General features: G+C 36.9%; 3 protein-coding genes across 3 annotated transcripts in view; 2 read left to right on the forward strand and 1 right to left on the reverse strand.

Moving 5' to 3' along the window:
- Positions 1-21597, reverse strand: part of LOC133328130 (AP-1 complex subunit beta-1-like) — a 363610-nt gene that overhangs the window by 318975 nt on the left and 23038 nt on the right. The window lies entirely within an intron of this gene.
- LOC133328123 (Krueppel-like factor 9) lies at positions 1073-2023 on the forward strand. Its single transcript, XM_061536679.1, has one exon. It carries the CDS (start codon positions 1073-1075, stop codon positions 2021-2023), a length of 951 nt encoding a protein of 316 aa, XP_061392663.1.
- LOC133328124 (inter-alpha-trypsin inhibitor-like) lies at positions 7826-10902 on the forward strand. The gene is made up of 4 exons (XM_061536680.1): positions 7826-7892; positions 7967-8119; positions 10570-10608; positions 10679-10902. The coding sequence occupies exons 1-4, from the start codon at positions 7826-7828 to the stop codon at positions 10900-10902; spliced, it is 483 nt and encodes a 160-aa protein (XP_061392664.1).

The raw sequence follows: 21597 nt of genomic DNA on the forward strand, positions 1-21597 counted from the left end.
AAGTGGCGCCCAACATTTTATATTTTCCTGCAGATTCATAAAATTACTAAGGAAAATAAAGAAAACTAATTATATTAGGCAATGTTGAGATGAATGGGAGTGTTTACATGGTTGGCAACCCTCAATTCATTTATTCGGGAATTCAAAATATAAGTGGCGCCCAACATTTTACATTTTCGCTACAGATCCAGATAATTAGTAAGGAAGATTAAGAAAAATAAAACTAAATATATTAGGCAATGTTGAGATGCATGGCAACCCTGAATTCATTTATTTGGGAATTCCATAAACAAGTGGCGCCCAACATTTGAAATTTTCCCTACAGATCCTCAAAACAACTAAAGAAGATTATAAAAAGTAATTGTATTAGGCAATTTGAATTGCCTGAAATCTGTACTTAGTAGTTAGGAGTGTAGAAGGGGAATGGCAACCCTTCAGCCCTCTCGCCCACAAAATGACTATTACCCAATGTAAATCAGGACCTCTTTGATTTTCTAAATAAATCAAATTTTTGAAATAAAAAAATCTCTTTAACCCACTGTTCACACTTGTCACCAAACTGACAAAATAATGAATGATATCGTTCACATTGACATGCCCTACTCTCTTCATGCTGTGTGTGTGCGTCTGTGTCCACACATCTGGTGGACGACGAGGGAACTGCGTTGATGCTATGTTGTTTGCTGATACCGATTGATTATTATTAATTTTTGTTCAAAAATATTTTATAAATATTTTTGTAATAAGCTAGGCATTGATCAAATATCAGCACACAGTTCAATTTCAACAGTTTTGAAGACTAGAAAGGGTTACACTTGACTTGAATTTCAAAAAAAAAAAGAAAAAAATTAAAACGCATATTTTTTCTGGTTTAAAGATATGAAGTCCGGTTTCCGAGAAAATAGATAACATTTTTGAAAAGTGCATACATTTCCCTAAATGATTTGAAAAACAAAATTTGAATAAATTGCTGGAGAATTTCCGAAATTCTTGACATTTGGAATTTGCATTCGATGCAGTAAACATCTAACCTCAACCTACCAACCAAACCCCCGAAACATCCTTCCACATAATGGAATTTTTTGCCGATGGTGGTTTTCAACAATTATTTTGTGATTTAAATGAGCAACAATATTGTGAATCATCGATAATGTGGAATGATCAAGGATCCCTAACACCGGATTACAGTGACCACAATGAGCTGAACAATAACACCGATTTTTCCGAAGAAAATTATTTATATTGTGAAAATGATTATTATTTTGTGGCAATGGAAGCGGAAACGGAAGCCTCAAATCCCAACGATCTCAGTGAAAAACATCTGCAAGCCAGTTTAGATTATCTGCTTAACAACAGTTATGATCTCATGGACACCAATTCGCAACATGCCGAACTAACATTACAAGCCAAAGAACTCAGTGATTGGGAGGAAAAGTTTCTCGATAATTACATAGAAATTCCCGAACTTGTCGAATTCCTACCCGAAAAGACACCCCTGTGCACGGAGAACTGTAATCATTTCCTACAGGAGAGTGCCGAGAATTTAAAACTATTTGCCACACCACCAAGTTCACCGGGATCATCGTGTAGCTCACCAACCACACCACAAACCAACAGCAAACTGCCATCCCCGGCGGAACACACGAAGGAAAATGATAAAATCTATACCTGCAATTTTGGTGATTGTGGTAAAATCTATGCCAAACCTGCCCATTTAAAAGCCCACTTAAGGCGACATCTCGGCGAGAAACCCTATGTCTGCACCTGGTCCGATTGTACCTGGCGTTTTTCGCGATCCGATGAATTGGCCCGCCATCGCCGTTCACATTCCGGTGTTAAGCCATATAAATGTGATTTTTGTTCGAAGTGCTTTGCCCGTTCCGATCATTTGACAAAACATCGTAAGGTTCATGAACGACGGATTTTAGCCGCCAGTAAGGCAGGAAAGCTGTGTCTGGGTGGTGTTATGCCCCAGTCCGTGTTGACTGTCAGGCCCGGGCGGAAGAGAAAAAATCAATTATAGTAGGGATATTTTTTTAATTTTAGTTATTTTTTTAGTATTTAAAAAAAATATATATATATTAATTATTTTTAAGTATTTGTAATTTGTGTGCAATAAATTTAATATGAACATAACCTAAAATAACAAACAAAAAATCCAATCAATTAAAGTTATATTCTAAAATATAGAAAAAACAACTATTATTGGGCCTTAAGATGGAGATACAAGGATTTCAGGCATGCTTCTTTAAGTTTTTTCCCAATCGTAGCTCAGGAATTCAATATTGAATTCAATGTGGCACCCAACATTTCAAAATGTTCCTACATGTCTACAAAGTTGCCAAGGATTTCAGGAATGCTTCTTTAAGTTTTTTTTTCCAATCATAGCTCAGGAATTCAATATTGAATTCAAAGTGGCGCCCAAGGATTCAAAATTTCCCTACATGTCTACAAAGTTTGTAAGGATTTCAGGTATGCTTCTTTAAGTTTCTTCCCATTCAATATTGAATTCAAAGTGGCGCCCAACATTTCAAAATGTTCCCACATGCCTACAAAGTTGCCAAGGATTTCAGACATGCTTCTTTAATTTTTTTTCCAATCATAGCTATAACATTTCAAAATTTTCCCACATGTCTACGAAGTTTGTAAGGATTTCAGGCATGCTTCTTTAAGTTTCTTCCCATTCAATATTGAATTCAAAGTAGCGCCCAACATTTCAAAATTTTCCCACATGTCTACAAAGTTGCCAAGGATTTCATGCATGCTTCTTTAAGTTTCTTCCCTAGGAATTCAATATTGAATTCAATGTGGCGCCCAACATTTCAAAATTTTCTCATATGTCTACAAAGTTGCCAAGGATCTCAGGCACGCTTCTTTAAGTTTCTTCCCAATGATTGCTCAGGAATTCAAAACAAAGTGGCGCCCAACATTTCAAAATGTTGCCACATGTCTACAAAGTTGCCAAGAAAAACAGTAAGGAAAGTAGTAAAGTCGGACTGGGCCGACTATATGATACCCTTCACCACTTTGGGTATATTGTACATATGTATCCTAACAATTGCATGTTCCCTCTTTCTCCAACCTATCCTAACTTTAATTTCAATCGAGCAGATTTAGAGCCGCCTGCGTAACATGGGGAAAATTTATGGAAAACGATTTATAGCAAAATTGATGCACGCTATTCGGTACGCCGCATTGTTAAGAATATAATCTATATGTGGGAGCTATATCTAAATCTGAACCGATTTTCACGAAAATTAACACACATCTCTCTAGACTTAATTCAGTACGCTATGCCAAATTTTGTGCAAATCGAAAGCTATATATAGGAACCTTGGTGCACCATTTACATAAAATCGGACGAACATATATATGGGAGATATGTCGAAATCTAAACCGATTTTCCCGAAACTCACTACTCATCATTCTAGACTCAATTCAGTACGCTATGACAAATTTCGTGCAAATCGAAGTATATATAGAGACTTTGGTACACCATTTACTTTAAATCGGACGAAAATATATATGGGAGCTATATCTAAATCTGAACCGATTTTTCCCAATTTCAATAGGGTTCGTCCTTGGGCCGAATAAGTGACCTATGCCAAATTTCATCCAATTCGGATTATAAATGCGACCTGTACCTTGTTTACAATTTAACATCGACAGACGGACATGCATAAATCGACTCAGAAAGTGATTCTATGCATATTCTCAAAAGGAACCATGTGTCTATCTCGTTTCCTTTTGCCTGTTACAAACATATGCACAAAGACATAATACCCTGTACCACAGAGTGGTGAATGGTATAAAAAAACAAGTGTCGCCCAACATTTCACAATTTCACGCTCTTCTACAAAATGGCTAATGGAAGTCAGTTGTCCGCAGTGACAGGGATTGGTGCCAATAAATTTATCACAAAATATAGGTATGGTGTCTTCAGTTTTTTTTTATGATGGAATTCATGATGCGATTGGCGCCCAACGTTTCAAATGAGCAAGGAGGAGAATTCTCTTTAGATTGTATTCTGCATTGCAACTAGAACGCAATTTTTAACATTTTAAATAAAATATACAACAAAACCAAGGGATCTGATGAGGATTAGTGGCGAGATCCGAAACTATATATAACTACACTTAAGCCAGTTGAGCCCTGTTGTGCGCTCTAGAAATGAAAACTATATAAGAATTAGGGAAAATCAGATTAAGCATCTTGGGTTTGATGACTCTAAGATTCTAGGAATTCTGTATTTTTTGAGAACTTCTTCCATTCACACCCCGCTGTTAGACCGTACATAGTGTCATATCCCAAGAAGGCATTTAAACGCTGGACAGTGGCACAGGAAATGTTCCGGTGTTTCACTGTCTTCCCCACACGCTCTCTACACCTGCTGCTACCTTCGCAACCAATCTTCAGTTTATGTGCCTTCGGTGTGAGGTGTCCCGCAAGAATATTCGTTAGTCTGCTTATTATTTTTTAGCGTAAATATTTGATTAGTTTTGTCTTCCAGTGTGTCACAGTCTTTCCCACACGCTTTCAGCACCTCCTGCTACCTTCGCATCCAATCTTGAGTAAATGTACCTTGTTTAGCATTAGCACTTGCTTAGTCTTATATTCCAGCGTGTCACTGTCTTTCCCACGCGCTCTCTGCACCTGCTGCTACCCTCTCATCCAATCTTGAGTAGATATGTATTCAGTTGTCCGTTAGAATACCCGTCAGTCTGCTTATTTCTTTTTTGTTTAGCATTAGGATTTGCTTAGTTTTGTCTTCATTTGGGTCCCCCATAACATTTTTGTAATCTTTCCTGTCCCCTAATTATCCCCTAGAGTTTTGTGGATCTCATTCGCCCATGCCCACGTTTCTTGGCATGTTGAGCTTAAAGGTTTGACAGAACTCACATCTATTGTGTGTAGTGCAATGGCACTTCTAGCAAGCTTGGTTGGCTATCTCGGTCCTGGTGGGTCCTGTGTGACTCTGTACCCATATAATTCGTACAGATCCTTGTTGTGAGAAATTGCTAATGGTATTTATACGGTCCAGTATAGTTTTTGATTTATCTCTTTTGGAGGATATTGCATTTATAGCTTCTTTGCTATCCGTAATTACATTTGTTGCATTTTGTCCTCGGTTTAAAGACACTCTGTTATAGTTTGAACCACCACCTGTAGGATCGTGCTGTGATCTGTAAGGCGAAAGAGAAATTTCGGTACACGGTTCTTCAATAAAAAGTGCCAGTTCGGTCTTTCCTCCTAGTCGAAAGCCACCTGTGCCGCAACAGTTACCATCAGGCATCTGAAGTAGTGTTCCGCTATTCCATTGTTCTCTATCCGGTATTATAGTTTCGTACCGTATTCGATTTGAGTCAAAAGTATTACTTGTGGACCCAAAAGTTATCTGTAATATGTCTTTGTGCGGTATGTTGTCTACGGTGTCTATCCACTCGCCCATTGATTTTAGTTGCTTCATACTTAATTTCGATATCTATTGGATGTATGAGGGCAGTTCGGAAAGTTCTTAGCCTAGCACAAAACCGCGGTATAAACAGAAAAAAGGTTAAGTGTTTTGGAGACTTCCATCTGTGTTATGAACACATGTTAAATTTTGTTTCGATCTGGCAACTCCTTCATAGAGAAACAGATTTTCAAAAAAGACGCACTTTTAATCTAATGCATTTTGAAACACTTCTGGTATCAAATAGTAGCGGTGAAGAGGATACCCCCGAACCAATAATAGTTGATGGTATAGAGTTTATACCACCTAGCCATGATGAGGTCAGAATAGCAATCAATCGGCTGAAAAATAATAAAGCAGCAGGTACCGATGGGTTACAAGCCGAACTGCTGGTAAAGAGCATGCAAAAGCTTATTAGTACAATTTGGCTAGAGGAATGAATACCCAATAATTGGAACCTCAGTATCCTGTATCCCGTGCACAGAAAAGGAGACGAGACAATATGTGCGAACTATAGAGGAATAAATCTCCTTCCCATCGCATATAAAGTGCTATTCTGGGTCCTGTGTGAACGACTGAAGCCAATGGTCCATGACATTATTGGACCATACCAATGCGGCTTCAGACATGCAAATCCACCATTGACCAGATTTTCACTCTGCGCCAAATCCTGGAAATGACCCACGAAAAACACATCGACACATACCACATATTCGTAGACTATAAAGCCGCATTCGACAGCATTTGACATTCCTGCAAAATTAATTCGGCTATGCAGGATAACTTTAACTGGCACAAGATTAACAGTTAAAGTCGGAAAGGAACTCTCGGAGCCCTTTTAATACCAAACGAGGATTCAGACAAGGTGACAGATTGTCGTGTGACCCCTTTTAACTTCCTGCTGGAAAAGTTTATACGAGAGGCAAAGGTGAACAGAAATGGCACTCTGTACATCAAACAACACATGTTACTCGCCTACGCCGATGACATCAATATAATGGGTCGAACATTGTGAGCGGTAACTACCACCTTTGAACAAATTGACAAGGAGTCTGCCACAGTGGGTCTGGCAGTAAACGGCGAGAAGACCAAAATGATGGTATCAACGTGCAAGACTTCCAGTAGACTCCGACCAACTGTGGAACTTGAGAACTACAGCTTCGAGGTAGTCAAAGATTTTATATACCTTGGTACCGCCATAAATAAAACTAATTACATATGTTTTGAAATTCGGTGTGGAATAGTATTGGCCAACAGAAGCTACTATGGTTTAAGTAAGCAGTTTAGAAACGTGGCCACCTCCCGCCAGACCATATTCACACTTTACAAGATGCTTTAAGGTATGTGTAAACAATTAGTCGATTTAAAATCGAACCCACAAAACTAGTTAAACTTTCTACCAAATTTAAGAGATACAAAACAAAATGGCGTACTCTTTGTTAACTTTTTATTCGAAAAATTTGGCCGAATAAAAATGGTAACTAGAAATGCTAACTTTTGATTGGCTGTTGTGTTGATTTTGAAGTATTGCCATCTAATTTTGACATTTATTTTTTGCTCTGAGAGATTTTGGTATTTTTCGCTTTTACTAGATTTACTATTAAAAAAAGTACTGGAACAGACCATATATTAGATATTTGAAACATGTTTAAATCCCAATTACATCATGTGCAGGGTTGCCAACCATGTCAAATATTATATGGAAAAATTTGACAGATGGCCGAGACCATGATGCAATAATAAGGTGATGTATCAAAACAAAAAACATTTTTTTTTGTCTCGATTATCTGTCAAATTTTTCCTTATAATATTTCAAAAATTTGGCAGCATTGCACATCGAATTCAAGTAAAAATTACCACTTCGACAGTTAATCAAGACATCAGCTGCTCTAAATGGACTACCTATTCATTGTGCCATGGTCGAGACAAAAACAAATACATCACCTTATTATTGCATCATGATCATAACATCATGGTTACTCAACAATTCTGTTAAAATTCTGAAGTAGAGTTGCCAGCCACAGTTAGAAGGATTATTTTTCTATGGTTGATTATCTAACTGACCTGTGGTCGTCATAGATGTTGCCTTTTTCCTATCCTGATATCATTCTCATTAATACAATAAGATGGTAAAAAACCTTTGATATAAATGTAAAACTATTCATCAAAGATATTTTTCTTACAAGTAATAAGTTCCGCAAACCGCTATAGAAGAAATATATATTTTTAAAAATGTGTATTTCTGACACATTTGTGGTTAGTTCATGGTAAAGTACATGCCTCTAGAAATACCATTTAAATAAGAACAGCAATGACCAAACACCATAGTTAAAATATCTCTAACCGTGTGAACACTTCATTCAAAGCTTCAAAATGAAATCGTTTCAACTGCTGACTTTTGTAATTGCCGCTGTCATTTCCATGACATTTGCCAAATCCTGTAAGTCAATTTTTAATCATTTTTTTTATTTTAAAATAATATTTTAATATCAAAATATTTTTAAACAATTATAGCTGCATGCTTCCAGCCAAGTTCGATAGTTGGTATTTGCCGGGCCAAGATACCATCATGGTCCTACAATAGCCAGAGTAACTCTTGTGAATTCTTTAATTATGGCGGATGTCAAGGCAATGCCAATCGTTTCCCGTCAAAAGCTGCGTGTGAACGTAAGTGTGTGGGATAAAAATTCAGCTCAGCCAGCAAAAAAAGGATCGCAAGTGTTGTAAATTTTTCTCATGGAAATTGATTTCAAAATATTGCAATAATAAAAAATATAATTAGCAGTCTGTTGTTTAAAATTTGCGATGGGAAGAAGGCTAATCCCTCTATAGTTGGCACATATCGTGTCCTTTTTTGTTGCACGCGACACAGGATGCTGAAATTTCAATCATTGGGCATGCATTCCTCTAGCCAACTTGTACTAATCAGTTGGTGCATGCTCCTGACCTGCATCTGATCATCAGTCTTGAATAGTTCGACTGGTAACCCATCGGCTACTGCTACTATATTTTGTTCTTCAGCCGATTAATTGATATTGTGACCTCATCTTGGTTAGGTGGTATACAGTCTATAACGTCATCTCTTATTGGTTCTGCGGCATCTTCTTCACCGCCACTATTTGATACCAGAAGCTTTTCGAAATGCTCCTTCCTACGGAAGGATGTGCCTGCACCAAAACCTTCGGTTTGGTGTTTTACTCGTTGGTAAAATTTCCGGACTTCATTCTGACTCCTGACTCTGACTCACGTTTTTCTTGTTCTTTCTTCTTTTTTCTGAAAATACGTTTCTCCTCTCTCTATTTCTCCCGATAGTTCTCCATCATATTACTTGTTGCTACTGTCTGCAGGATTGCCCTATACGGTGCGTTTTTCACATCAGTAGCACTACGACACACCTGCTCGTACCATTGGTTTCTTGGTGGTGATTTTTGGTATCCAAGTGTTGCTTTTGCTGCAGTTTTTTAAAGAGTGGGCAATTGTTTGTCATTGTGCTTCTATACTATTATCGGGACAATAAGTGCTTTCGTCAAGCAGGTGGGTAAAGTGCCCCACACACGTCAAACATGTGCGTTCGATCGGCGTGAATCGAAGCAATGTTTGACGTGTGTGGTACGGTGTTCAAACGGATTTGGTGGTGCGCACACCGATCGAAAGAAATTAAAAATTTTTAATTTTTCGTTGTGTGACGCGCACATGTTTGACGTCTGTGGTCTGGTGTGTGGATATTTTCTCATTTGTTATGAAATTTCGTGGAGTGCGGATCAGCGGACAATGTCACAAATGTGCAAAAAAAATGTTTTGAAATAATTTTTTGATGTTTTTTACACATATCGTACAGTTTGGGAAGTAAATATATTTTCCCGGAATAAAATAAAATTATTTAATAAATTTATATTAAATAAAAATATTTGTTCTTTTTTCCGTCATCACTATCGCTGACCATCACGCTTCAAAAAATAAATACGAAATAAAGTTTTGTGGATCCGTTTGACGTGTGTGGGCTAACGGCTTCACACCGATCGAACGCACATGTTTGACGTGTGTGGCCCACTTAAGTTGAGCGGAGTAGGCCTCGGCTACCTGTTGTGTTTGCAGCTTTTCGACGTCGAGTTTCGGTGTTGTGTTAGATCCCACCTTTGCTGCATCATTATGTCTATCACAACATGATCAATTTGATTTCTCGTTGCTTGATCAGGAGAAATCCAGGTGGTCTTGTGTATAACGATGTGCTTGAATCTGGTGCTGCTAACTACTATGTTTTTTTGCTGCCGTGAAGTCAATCAACCTCATGCCGTTGTCGGATGTTTCTTCGTGATGGCGGAGAGTAGGTACACGGTGCGGAAATATAATACCAAATAGAGAATAATGGAATAGCGGAACAGTAGTTCAGATGCCTGCTGGTAACTGTTGCTACACAGATGAATCTCGACTAGGAGGAAATACTGGACTGGGACTTTTTATCGAAGAACCGAGTATCGAAGTTTCTCTGTATTTCAATCCACATAAAGGAAAAACTGTGATGTAATATAGGGAAGTGCGAATTTTCGAAGAACGTGGTGATTATGGTGATTCTGAAAAAGTTTTACAAATAATTATTCCAATTCAGTTTTCACTAAATAACTTGCTTCCATAACCAACCATCGTGATTTCATAATTAACAGATACAAACTATTTATACCTTCGTAAATATTGCTTCCAATTTGTCTGACACAATTGTAAAGAGCTATTAGTGACTCACGAACTTTTATCTGGAGAGAAAATTATTTTATACTCTCTCCCTCTCTCTCTCTCTCATTGCAATATATTAAAATGCAATTCCAATTTAATACGGCAGCTAATGGCTGACGTCATTATGTCATAATTGAATAATGTACTGGTATTTCCCAATAAAGATTCTTAGAAGTCCACAGTACAATTGTATTTATACAGAAATATAAATAAAAAAAAACTTACAAACACATATTGTAAGTATTTTTTTTATAGATTTGTGGCTTTCCATCACGTTGTAAAACAATGAGAGGTATATGCAGTAGCAATTAAATATTGCTTTAATCCGCCAACTCAGATTCACAGCAAGACAATGAAAATTCTTTTCTTAATTTGGTTGTACTGTACAGCTGCTGTTATGGCTGTAATTTTAACAGAAGATGGAAACTGTAAGTTCCAAAATTTAATTTTTGTAGAATAAATTTAAAAGTATTATATTTTTTTTCCAATATTTTATAGCTCTCTGTGCTCTGCCACCTTCCCGTACGGGAATGTGTCGTGCCCGTATTCCAGCCTGGTCTTTTAACGGTGAAACGGAGCAGTGTGAGAAATTTATATTTGGCGGTTGTGGTGGTAATCTAAATCGTTTTGCGTCCCAGTCAAGATGTGAAGAGCAGTGTTTGGAAAATGTGAAAACATACAGTGCCACTGAAATAGCACCAATCGAGGAAGAAATTAATTAAAAAAAAAAAAACGAAAAATGTTAAAAATTACATAAAATCATAGACTAATAAACAATTTTCTTTAAAAGTTTTTCTTCAACTTTTTGTTATTTGAATTTTTGTGATCATTTTGAAAGTAATTTTAAGTGGTTATTTATACTCTTTCGAGTCGAGCTTGATGATCTAAGTTTTGCAATGAAAAGGAAAGCCAGGAGAAGAACCTACGTACCCACCATTATGCGACGCGTTTCGCCGTTGGTTAAGCGGCTCATCAGGCATATTGGGCTATGTGGCTTTACAAATGTCGTAACGTTGATAACTTGTATTTATTCCGCCCTGATGCGAAACCTGCATATGCGAATTAAATTTAAATTTTGTCAAAGTTCGACATTTGTCTTCATTCTAGGAACAGAGATGGATAATTAATCCACACACCTACAATTGCTTCCTGGTATAACACATGTTTTTGCGCAACCGTTTTTGGAAGTGTTCGCCTGATGAGCCGCTTAACCAACGGCGAAACGTGTCGCGTAATGGTGGGTACGTAGGTTCTTCTCCTGGCTTTCCTTTTCATTGCAAAACTTAGATCATCAAGCTCGACTCGAAAGAGTATAAATAACCACTTAAAAAAAAAAGTTTTTCCTCAACTTGAAATAAATTCGTGCAATTGCTTGGTTTCGATTATTGTAGAATATAGCTTGCTCTTTATTTTTTTTTTCCAATTAACTCCTCTCCTCCTTGGCTCACGTCCTATTTGGTAATAGAATGTTCAGAGCCATGTCTCCATATGTAGCTTAAGCTACGAATTTGACTTTATCCATAGATGGTGGTTTGTGTTTTGCAGGTTGACTTCGATCTTCTTAAAGAATTTGACCACAATGTTCAGACTTTCTAAGCCTTGTGTATCAGTGAACTCTTCTACTGTGAAGGAGTCACATAGTTGCGAAAAGCATCTTCTTTTGCTATTAAATTTACGAAAATTAAAAATTTCATGCGCAGCTGTTTGGATTTTGTTGAACGACTCGTAATTTATAGGTTATCCGTATTTAAAAACACACGTGTTAGTTAAGCGAACGCTTAACAACCGCCATTTTGTAAAAATCTATTTTTAAGCCCGTGGGCGTGTAATACTCATTTAAAATTTTTACGTCTTTCTTGTGAGCCGTCCGAGGACGAACGAGCTTGCTCTTTAATTACCCCCTCTCAATCGGATATGCATATAAGTTTAGTTAGTGTATAAAATCACTAAATAGTGTTGGCCAACAGATGCTACTATGGTGTAAGTAAGCAGGTTAGAAACAAGGCCACCTTCCGCCAGACCAAACTCACATTTTACAAGACGCTGATACTACAACTGATGTTATATGGAGATCTAAGGATCGATCTGCGTCGACGGTGAATACGTCGTCGAATGAACCATGAGATATACCATCTATTCTCTGACATCGATATAGTCAGACATATCGAACTGCAGCGACTACGTTGTGAGAATGGTTGAAGATGCCCCAGCTCAAAAGGCATATAAAAGCGAGCCAAGTGATGGTTCACGCAGAAGGGAAAGGACACGAATGCGATGGAAAGATCAAGTAGAAAACAACATCTCGGAAAATGGTCTTTCAAATTGGATGAGATGCACAGAAGACCGACACGCTTGGAAATCTTTTTCAAGTTCGGCTTATGGAACAACCGTTCTGTCATAAGCCAGCCTTGTCTTAGTAAATGTGTTTGCCAGTTGATCCTTAATATTAAGTAATTTCAGCTCTATTTTTATCTCTTACACAATGGAGCTTTATATCTATATGTCTAGTTTGCTTACATTATTTATTTGATGCCATACGAATACAACCACGGTTGTCTTAAAATACTGTAACTGGTTGATAACTGGTTTATCTTTCAACAAATCTTTCAACCATATAGCTTCTGAAATTGCCAAGCATATCGCACTCAGCTACGCTGGATGATTTTGCAACAGTCTGCAAACTGTGCAGGCAAAAAAACAAAAAAAAAAAACTTTAAAGACGTAACCGCTTACACATTTTCTATCAGTTGCATCTGAAGGCCAGTCAGCATCTACGAATCTAATTAATTTTTCATCATTAGGTATAAATTGCAGTTTATATGATTTTGTTCCCTTGAGGTACCTTACAATTCTTTTCAAGTATTGCCAGTGCAATTCAGTCCGATTTACTTGATAACGTGGCAAATATCCAACAACGAAACATATATCTGACCTCGAACACAGCTTTAGGTACACTAAACTTCCTGTGTAATTCACGATATGGATGGTAACACTTATTTTCACTTCCACGCTGCAACTACAATCCCTTCTTTGTAGGACTTTTCGCTCTTACCCCTGTATCATCGCCTTTGCCTTCCACATGCATCAAAAAGGCTTCGTTCTGTTGATTCCGATTTTCATTTGCTTTGATTTTTGATAACTTCTTTAAACTATTAGCAACAAGTTAAACTAATCTTCGATACCACAAAGCTCTATCATTTTTGTCGGAAACCAGAGTGGATGCCATTGTCAAATTTATCTGTAGAATGAGATACCTTAAGATGGCGCAACAAACCCTCTATGGTGTTCGTGTTGTATTGTCTATTTTCGGGATTCACAAAGTGCTTCGAGTGATTCATTCTGTTATGAATGTATAGAAAATATATGCATATATTTTACTATAATTCTGCCTATAAATATTTCACACCTACCCTCTAAGAATCGGAAATAATCGTAGTTCTCGTTAGAATGTATTTTTAAATGAGGGGCAAAAGGGCTTCTTTCCAATTGTCTTCAATGGGGGACAATAAAACATGTATTTGTTCCTCGTTCTACACAGCCGAAAACCCATTGCCCTTCGACCAGGTGACCTCTGTAATACTTCCTTTTTTCCACCTTGGACTCATTTACCCTCCACCTCCTTTCCAGGTCCGAATAGGAGGGTCTCCATAAAACATTTATTTGGCCGAAAACCCATTGCCCTTGAACGTGGTGACCTCTGTTATACTACGATACGCTTTTCGACCTATTAATCCACGTAAAACAGAAAACAACAATCTGACATGTGGACAGGTGGGATCTTCCGATAAAAACATTTGTTTGTTCCCCGTTCAACACAGCCGAAAACCCATTGCCCTTCAACGTGGTGACCTCTGTGATAATTCTGCTTTAGACCATAGACTCATATATTTCCATCTCCTTACCAGGGTCGCCAATATGGACCCTGCAAAGGAGATGGAAAGAGCTATGGACAAAAACTTTCTGATATACTGTCGATAAATAGCCTCCCATATTAATCCACCTAAAACAGAAAACAACAATCTGATATATAGACAGGTGGTATCTTCCGATAAAAAAAATATTTGTTCGCTGTTTAACAGCGCCGAAATCCCATTACCCTTCAACGTAGTGACCTCTGTGATACTTCCACTTTTAGACCATGGACTCATATACTTCCATCTCCTTACCAGGGCTGCTAATCGGGATTTGGACCTGGAAAGAGCTATAGACAACAACTTCCCAAAAGAAGTCCAATTGTTGTCTTTACACCAGAAAGGGCTTACTGTTCGTTCTGTTGTTTCAAATTTTCAATTGCATTGTTTTTTGATAACTTCTTTAAACTATCAGCACCTAGGTGACCTAATCTTCGAAGCCACAAAGCTTCATTATTTTTGTTGGAAGTCCGAGCGGTTGCCATTGTCAAATTTATCTCTAATTCATAAAGATTTCGAGATAATTGTAGTGATGTTACTATCTTACTGATAAAATATTATACCGCAAATCTGGAATATGTAGTACCTCTTTCATTACCAGGAGAGCTCCGTTACAGCTGAGATACCATTGATTACTACATAATGCCTTGCAAACAGGGATACATTATTCTTTGCAACATTAATTTCGACAGGTTCTTGCAAGTCCTTGACGAGGTGATCACATGCGCCCGAGTCCGATTTTAAAAATTATGGTATTTCTGTCATCTTTGGCTGCTCTTTTAGCTCATGTCATTAAATGTACTGCATGTTTGCTAGCTACATACTCTTCTTTTTGGCGGCCAAACTTGTGAAATTTCAAACATTTTTTCCATTGAATTTCTTCGGATTCATACGGCATTTTCCCCATGAACGCTGTCTTTTCTTCGCCTACTTCCTCGTATCGGTCGGACAATTTCAAATCCTCCGTCATCCCCCTTTCTTTCCTTTATCATACTCAAAATAAGTTTAGCATCTTCCACATTTTACAACGCAGTAACTTTTCCGTACTTTTCCGGTAACGTTAAAAATAATGCTACAATAATATCTGGCTCTTTAACATTTGCCCCAGCCAATCGAAACTGCCGAACCAAATTTTCAAACGTATTTATATGAGATAGAACGCTGTCACCTTCATAAATTTGTTTCCTTGAGAGCCTTTTCCGAAATAAAAACACTGTCACCTTCATGAATTCTAATCCTTGAGAGCGTTTTCCAAATTAAAAAAATCATCATAGACTCCTTAGCAAAGACGGAATTCAATCTTTCCCATATTTTTTTCCTGGCCTCTTATATCGAATGTTACACAAACAATCGGAACGTATGAATCCGAAGAATCTGTATTTTGCCTTCTTATCATTCTTCTTCGAGATAGTCAAAGATTTTATATACCTTGGTACCCGCCATAAATAAAACGAATGACATCAGTTTTGAAATTCGGAGAAGGATTGTGATGGCCAACAGATTCTACTATGGTCTGAGTATGCAACTCAAAAACAAGGCCACCTCCCACCAGACCAAACTCACACTCTACAAGAAGCTGATATTACCCGTGCTGTTGTATAGATCTGAAGCATGGGTACTTGTGCAAGCAGATGAGGCAGCTCTTGGAGTGTTTGAGAGAAAAATTCTCCGAAAGATCTACGGGCCGATCTGCGTCGACGGTAAATATTGGCGTCGAATGAACCACGAGCATTACAATTTATACGCGGACATCGACATAGTCAGTCGTATTGAGCTGCAGCGACTACGGTGGCTATTCCATGTTGTGCGAATGAATGAGAATGCCCAGCTCAAAAGGCATTTAAAGCGAGCCTACTGATGGTTCTCGTAGAAGGGGAAGGCCACGAATTAGATGGAAATATCCATTAGACAACTGACGCGTATGATAGAATTGGTCTAATAACGCTCTTACAGATCCAGTGTATCATCTTAGGATTGAAAGTCCATTTAGAGCCTACGGCTCTTCTACAGATGGACCAGCATTTATGGGCCTTGTCAACCCTTTGCTGTAGTTGGTCTTTCCATTTAAGTTTCCTGTCTAGATTTACTCCCAAATACTTAACTTAACTATTTGATATGGCTATCGTTTTGTTTTCGAAGATGTTCTCTTCATACTGACCCATTTTTGTTTTTCTAGTGAAAAGACATATCTCCGTTTTGTCCGGATTTACGTTTAAGACCTTCGGTTAAGCCCAATTGTAGGCGATGTTTATCACCGTTCCAGATTTCTGATTTCTACGAGGGCAGTTCGGAAAGTTCTTAGCCTAGCACAAAAATTGCGGTATAAACAGAAAAAAATGACAATGAAAGCACGCATTTCTAATTTTTCCATTGAAAGAAATTGCGGATGCATCTTTTTTCAACACCTTTTTCTATATGAAGGAGCCCTGTGGCAAAAATTTTAAAAATTTACAAAATTCCCTGTTATTGTCATTTAATTACCTATTTTGCATTTTACAAATCATGTAACCACAAAAGCTGTATAATTTACCGCACATTGGACAATAATTCCCACTACCCTCCCATAACAACTGAGGACCAACGTCAAGCATAACGTCAAGTCCTTCCGTAACGTGTTTGCAAATTATGTAAATTAGTACTGGGCCAACACCATTAATGAAATGGAATTCATTCAGTCAGTTAGTATTTCATTCATACAATGGTGATGGTGGTTCCGTATTAATTTGTACACAACATCATCATCATCGTCTTATTGACATAATGCCACGTATTATGTGTGCAACACAATCTGGGGGACTATAAACAGAGAACTATGGGATGTGGAACTATAGTTGCGTATACGTTCGTTTATTGAGGTTCACGGACAAAGACGAGGCTGATATATTCACAATAATTTGTAAAATTTTATACTCCAGTGCACACACACACATTGAGGCAAGCTTTTGTCGGGTTCCCAGATGTGTGTGACGCCACGCACACAGCTTCTGCATAACCATATCCCCCCATCTCCAGTACATGTAAGCATTGATGATGTCAGAGGCAACGTCACAACATAATTAGCACGTGAATGCCAAGCCGATGTTTACTAATTTGCCAGAAAATTGACCTGTATCCTGTATTGTCCTCTTTTTCAATTTGTTGTTTTGGCTTTACGGACAAAGTGACATAATTTCTAGGATATCCTCGAACATAATGAGGACAAAAACATCAGATTTTTTGAATTGTGATGGAGGATTGTGTTTAGAGACAAGGACGAAAAGAAAAAAGATGCCACTAATTGACATGTGTTTTGATTGGTTACAATCGAAGGAGGAACATATGTGGGAACATGGTATAATTATTACAAGGTAGGTCATATCCACCAGCTGATTATAACTTTTTTCTCAAGATTGCTTGTTCGTTACATGGAACCATGGAATAAATAGGCAGTCCATTTAGCGAAGCTGATGTCTCGATTAACTGTCAAAGTTGGTAATTTCTACTTGAATTCGATGTGCAGTGTTACCAACCATGTGAAATATTATAAGGAAAAATTTGAAAGATGATGGAGACAAAAACAAAGACTTTTGTTTTGATACATCACATCATGGTAGGACATAGCTACCAGCTGATTAAATTTTTTCCGTAGATGGCTTGTTTGTACCATGGAATTAATAGGTAGTCCATTGATTAACTCTCAAAGTACCTAATTTCTACTTGAATTCGATGTGCAATGTTGCCAACCATGTGAAATATTATAAGGGAACATTTGACAGATGGTCGATACCATGATGCAATAATAAGGTGATGTATCACAACAAAAATCTTTGTTGTTGTGTCGACCTTCTGTCAAATTTTTTCATATTCAAGTAGAAATTACGCACGTTGATAGTTAATCGAGATATCAGCTACATCACTACCTAGAAAATAGTTCACATGAATGAACTTAATCAATAGTGTCTATAGTACGTTTACATTTAACCGGATGTCGTTAAGCCAGTGGGTCAGCTGTTATTTGTTTACCACCTAGAAAATAGTTTGTATGAAAAAAGTTGCTCGATAGAGTCTATATTCGATGTATATTTCGACCGTGTTTTGAATATGCCTTCTAAATCGACTATATTTATAAATCGTGCTACCATATCCCAGCTGTTTAGACTAGTATAAAAATAATATAAAATTGACAGTCAGCTGTTATTTGTTTACCCAGGCATTCATATTTGGCACTGGTTTTATAATATCTGCGAGAATTTTTCAATCAATATTTCATTATTTTAATATTCCAAATTGGTGTTGAAAACTTGTTGCTATTGCCCCTGATTTAAATAAAATGTAATAAATAAAATATAACCAACCGCATCTCTGTGCGATGGCCAGCAAAAAGAAAATGAACCGGATATACCGGCCGCCAGATAAAAATGATGAGTTTCGGTGTTGCCACTGCAAATGGTAGTTAGTGGAGACGGACCGCAAAATACAACCATGGGAAGGTTTGTAGGTTGGTTAAGTGGGGTAGAGACGAATGAATAATAAATGTCGCAAACCAAAGAAAACAAAAAAAAAAGGAAAATCGTGCGTCCTTAGAAGATTATAAAAGGGACTGAAAGGAAAGAAATCTTTAAATTCTAAACCGTGTTTGCTTTATAACCTTCCACGACAAAAAACCAAAAAGCGACCAAAGAACAAAAGGGTTACCCAAAAATTTTTATATTTCAATTTTATTCGTATGTGTGTGTGCGGGAATTTGTTTATCTCTACAAATCCGAAGGCACACTGTGCAAAATCTGATGGTCTGGCCTCCATATCCAATTTCTAAAAAGGGGCCAGTGAAAATTCTCTTGGGGAAAAATTGTGTGATCCTCAAAATACCGCCACAGAAGATCCAAAAAGAGCCAAAAATCCCCTGGTGCACCAACTGCCAACATTCCACCAGGCAGAAAATTTCGGGATTGTTAAATAAGGCAAGCCTTGGATGATAAGAATTTAAAAATGAAGTGCTAAATTTATTAGAAAGAAGGGAAAGTTAGTGCAAGTCATCGCGTGTGGTAAGTGTGGAGGATCAGGGGCCCTTATAAATGTTATAAATTTCGGATTTTAAGGGTCAAGGTTGGGTGGGCACTGTGTGGAAGCATCAACACCATGCTTCCTTGTTGATGGTATATCGTGTTTAAAATATGTGAAATGAACAGAACGACTTGTAGAGTTATATTTTTCATATATTGGTCGAAGGATATCCTACCTTAATAACATTGTATTTACTATGATTATCCTTATAAGAACATGTTGTCTTTCGAAAATGTTTCCATTTTTTGTCCTTAAACATGTTTGGCCTCTAAACATGTTTTTCAAATGTTCGACAGGATTCACATTTCCTATGGCAACATTGCAACATAGAGCTTGTTGCAAAGGTGTCTTGTAGCATGTTTACAAACATTTTGCAATTTGTAGCGACGCCTACGGCAACATTTGCTGTATACATTTCATGTAAACATGCTATAGTATGTTGTATAACAGTTGAATAATGTTTGTTGTCATGCCGAGAAGGAAATGTGAATTCGCCGTAAACATGTTAATTATGGTTTATTAATTAAGTTAAGCGGTAAGGTCAGCTGAAGTCTTCACTGACTGTCAAAATTTATTGTTTGATTAAAAACTAAATAAAAATGTTTTTATTCGAACCAATATATACTCCAATTATACTATCATTATGATTTTTTGAAAGATATTTTGAGTTGTTATCCTGTTCTGGTTAATATTTGGCGATTAAAAAATTGACAGTAAGAGAAGACCGAGGCAAGAATTCGCTAAGCTACCTTTACTTTTTCATACGATTAAGTATGAATTCAATTATTTTGACAGCTCGTGTGAAATCATATGGCCTTATCGCACGTCTTATTCCATGTTTTAATGTCCTATTGAGCCATGTTTTAATGTATCAATCAAGATCTATTAGCTGCCTCCCAAGTTTGCCAAAATTTTGACATTCGACTTGAGAAAAACAAACCGATTCATAAGATATTATTACACAAATTCATTTAGTAAATGTAGTAATTCTGCTCATTTTTTTTAATTTTTTGGTTTTAAATTACAAAAAAAAATCTTGACATTTTTTTGTACCAACAGCTGGGCTCATGATGCAACAGCTGGGCTCATGACAAAAACCTTTGTTTTTGTCTCGACCATGGCACAATAAATAGATAGTCCATTTAGCGCAGCTGCAGAGGTTGGCAACGTTGCACATCGAATTCAAGTAGAAATTACCCACTTTGACAGTTAATCAAGACATCAGCTGTTGAAAGTGTGTACACCGCTTAAATCTATTCGATTTCAAAATCGAGGTACTTAATCCAAGCTGTTTATACTAGTATTAAAGTGATATAAATTTGACAGACAACAGCTGTTTAAACATTTAACCTATGCCTTTTAAAGCGACTCGATTTCTATATCGTGGTAAAAAATCCTAGCTGTTTAGACTAGTATTAAAATTATATAATGTGTACAGTCAGCTGATATTTGTTGAGTTACACATACACATTTCTAATTCCATGGAGCTAGACAATATTTTTATATTTCGAATCGGAATTGCTTTCCATTTGGACAACAATTTCTAAAGAACATATTTGAGTTTAAATGATAGTCATTCTGCTCCAGTTCTTTTTTAATAGTAAAGCTAGTAAAACGGAAAATTTCAAAATCGGCCTAAGAGTACAAATAAAACAAAATATTCTGGAACGGAAAAACGGAAATATACTGGAAAAGAAAATTCCAAAATTAGTTTGCAATACTTCAAAATTAAGAGAACAGAACAGAAGTTGGCATTCCTGACTATCTATGTTTTTACTCGACCAATTTCCATGACCATTTCCATGGATTTTATAAATCCGATATATTTTAAATGTACTATAAATTGATGTAAATTCAGTTCGATTCAGCAATCAAATCGACATAATGCACATCATCATCATAAAAACTATAGTCTAAACGAGTCATAACTGTTTAGACATATATCTTTGATCATGATGCAATTATAAGTTGATGCATCAAAACAAAAACATGTGTTTTTGTCTCCAACATCTGTTAAATTTTTCCATATAATATTTCACATGGTTGGCAAAACTGCACATCGAATTCAAGTAGAAATTACACACTTTGACAGTTAATCTAGTCATCAGTTGCTCTAAATGGATTACCTATTTATTGTGCCATATCTTTGATCATCATACAATTATAACATCTGTTTTTTATTCGACCATATGTCATGGTTGGCAACATTGCACCTCGAATGATGCACTTTAACGATTAATCGGATAGTCAGCTGCAATAAATGGAATACCTAGTTATTGTACCATGATCATGATCTAAATAACAATCAGCTGATGTTTGTTTGTACACATATTAATGTATTAATTTTTCGCTAAAAATATTTGTTTGAAATTGGAAAGAAAACAATTAAAACGATTAAAAAATTCCTGCAATATAGGGACCTGGAAAGTAAAAAATCTGCTAAACACAATCATTATTATATTT

This window comes from Musca vetustissima, unplaced genomic scaffold, assembly GCF_032173495.1.
Source record: "Musca vetustissima isolate MV318-11 ecotype Yass unplaced genomic scaffold, APGP_CSIRO_Mvet_v1 utg2661, whole genome shotgun sequence".
In the NCBI taxonomy this organism is placed as follows: domain Eukaryota; kingdom Metazoa; phylum Arthropoda; class Insecta; order Diptera; family Muscidae; genus Musca; species Musca vetustissima.